This window comes from Urocampus carinirostris, chromosome 1, assembly GCF_059441175.1.
Source record: "Urocampus carinirostris isolate Australia breed hairy pipefish chromosome 1, RoL_Ucar_1.0, whole genome shotgun sequence".
Classification (NCBI taxonomy): Eukaryota; Metazoa; Chordata; class Actinopteri; order Syngnathiformes; family Syngnathidae; genus Urocampus; species Urocampus carinirostris.
In genome coordinates this window covers 71,868,950-71,871,449 of record NC_142349.1, presented here as the reverse complement: position 1 = coordinate 71,871,449, position 2,500 = coordinate 71,868,950, and the positions used below count along the sequence as shown (strand labels likewise).

Sequence of the window (2,500 nt, the reverse complement as noted above, 5' to 3'; positions counted from 1 at the left end):
TGCTTTGGGTACGTCTTCATCTGATCCGGGACAGAAACAGAAACACACATTAGCCAATGGTTAGGGGCACAGCCAGTGGCCATGGTGAGACTCCATCTGGTGGAGGAAAATGAGCTGGGAAACCAGGGGAAAGACTACATGCTTGTCAGACCTACTGTCAGGATCTGGACGGTTGCCATGGCGCCCTGCTGGCACCGCCCCTGCTTGGTAGCAGACGACAACATCGTCATCGTGGATTGAACTAAGATCTAAGAAAACGCCGAAAGAATTGTTTGTGTTGTTTATTTGGTAAATAAAACCCCCCCGGCTTCCTCTCAGTGATTGTCAGATCGTTGCGAACTGTTGTATTCCACTCAGTGAGCATTCCCGTCCGACTCCGTTTCTGCGAAACATTTTTCCTGCCTGATCTTCGTTATTGACACGTTTCTGTACCTGATTACGCCCGTTCTTCCTGCCTCCTGTTACCTGACCCGTTTTGCCTTGTTACCTGTCTGCCTCCTGCCTACGACCCTCTCTCTCTCTCTCTCTCTCTCTCTCTCTCTCTCCTTCTGCCTTACTATTTCTCTCCCTCTCTCTCTCTCTCTTTCTCTCTTTCTCGCTCTCCCGCTTTTTGTCTCTGGTTTTCTCGATCTGTGTTTGTCGTTTTCTCCCTCTCTCTCTGTCTCTCTCTTTATCTCTGTCTCCCTCTTCTTGTGTCCGTCTCTGTCTTTCTCTCTTTGTGTCCGTCTGTCTTTCCTCTCTCTCTCCCCCCTCTCTCTCTCTCTTTTTGTGTCCGTCTCTGTCTTTCTCTGTGTCTGTCTTTTCTCTATCTATCTCTCTGTTTTGTCAATCTCTTTCTGTTCGTCTCTCTCTCTCTCTCTGTTTCTCCCCCACTTTCTGTCTCTGTTTTTCTCGACCTGTGTTTGTCGTTATCTCTCTCTCCCTCTCTCTGTCTCTCTCTTTTTGTGTCGGTCTCTGTCTGTCTTTTCTCTCTCTTTATCTGTCCCTCTGTTTTGTCACACTCTCTCTTTCTCTCTCTCTCTCTGTTTCTCTCTCTCTCTCTCTCTCTCTCTCACTTTCTGTCTCTGGTTTTCTTGATCTGTGTTTGTCATTCTCTCTCTCTCTCTCTGTGTCTCTCTCTGTGTCTCTCTTTCTTTCTCTCTCTTTTTCTCTCTTTCTATCTTTCTTTCTTTCTCTTTCTCTCTCTCTCTCTCCCTCTTCTGTTTCACTTTAGACTATTTTCACCGCTTGCACTTTGACTTCATTTCCAAAGTATTTTGACATGGAAGGTATGATAGTTGCCAAGTTAACTTTGTTATGTTTGTATTTTCGTCGCAATGCAACTTTTTTTGGTTTGACTATATATATATATATATATATACATATAATCTCATCTCATTAGCCGTACTGCTTATCCTCATTAGGGTCGCGGGGGGGCTGGAGCCCATCCCAGCCATCTCCGGGCAGTGGGCAGGGGACACCCTGAACTGGTTGCCAGCCAATCGCAGGGCACACAGGGACAGACAACTCATTCGCTCATTCACACCTAGGGACAATTTGGACCGGCAAATTCACCTGAAATGCATGTTTTTTGGAACGTGGGAGAACCGGAGTGCCCGGAGGAAACCCACGCAAGCACGGGGAGAACATACAAACTCCGCACAGGAAGTCTGGAGCTGGATTTGAACCCACGACAGGTTCCCATGACATGAACTGTTATTGTATATTATCAAGTACCTCAAGGGGCCTTCATCGGGCAAAAAGTATCAGTATCCGATCAGTATCGAACGATACTATCCTTTAATGACTTGGATCGGATCGATACCAACGATACCAATTCCTACCAATCTGACAACCTCTGAGGTCGGTTGGACTAAAGTTGACAAAATACGTCATTAGCTCCGAGGAACTCGGGTGACTCGATGGAATTGATTTCGAGAAGACGTTTCAGTGACGGGTGATGACACAACCACGAGTCACTGAATCCTCAACGATTTGATGTCGAAATAGCAAAATCTTTCACGATGACAACTAAACGAGTTGTAAAAAAAATACTCTGGTCTACTTAACCCAGGGGTGTCAAACTCATTTAAACGCGGGGGGCCACAAGATAGAACAAACATTCTCTCAGGGGCCGGACTAATGAGGTAGGAAGAATGAAAAGGAGAGTTGGACAGAAAGAAAGAAAGAAAGACAGAAAGAAATAGAAAGAAAAAATGAAGAATGAAAAGAAAAGATGGAGAGAAAGAAAGAAAGAAACAAATAGAAAGAAAAAAGGAAGAATGAAAATAAAAGATGGAGAGAAAGAAAGAAAGAAATAGAAAGAAAAAATGAAGAATGAAAATAAAAGATGGAGAGAAAAAAAGAAAGTAAGAAAGAAAGAAGGAAAGAAAAAGAAAGAAAGAAATAGAAAGAAAAAAGGAAGAATGAAAATAAAAGATGGAGAGAAAGAAAGAAAGAAAGAAATAGAAAGAAAAAATGAAGAATGAAAATAAAAGATGGAGAGAAAAAAAAGAAAGTA

General features: G+C 43.2%; 1 protein-coding gene across 1 annotated transcript in view; it reads right to left on the bottom strand.

Moving 5' to 3' along the window:
• LOC148376735 (tissue factor-like) overlaps positions 1 to 2,500 on the bottom strand; it is a 29,140-nt gene that overhangs the window by 22,552 nt on the left and 4,088 nt on the right. The window contains exon 2 of the mRNA XM_088350225.1: positions 1 to 20. This exon is cut by the window's left edge and continues 95 nt beyond it. Coding sequence (XP_088206351.1) covers positions 1 to 20 — 20 coding nt within the window. The remainder of the gene's footprint in view (positions 21 to 2,500) is intronic.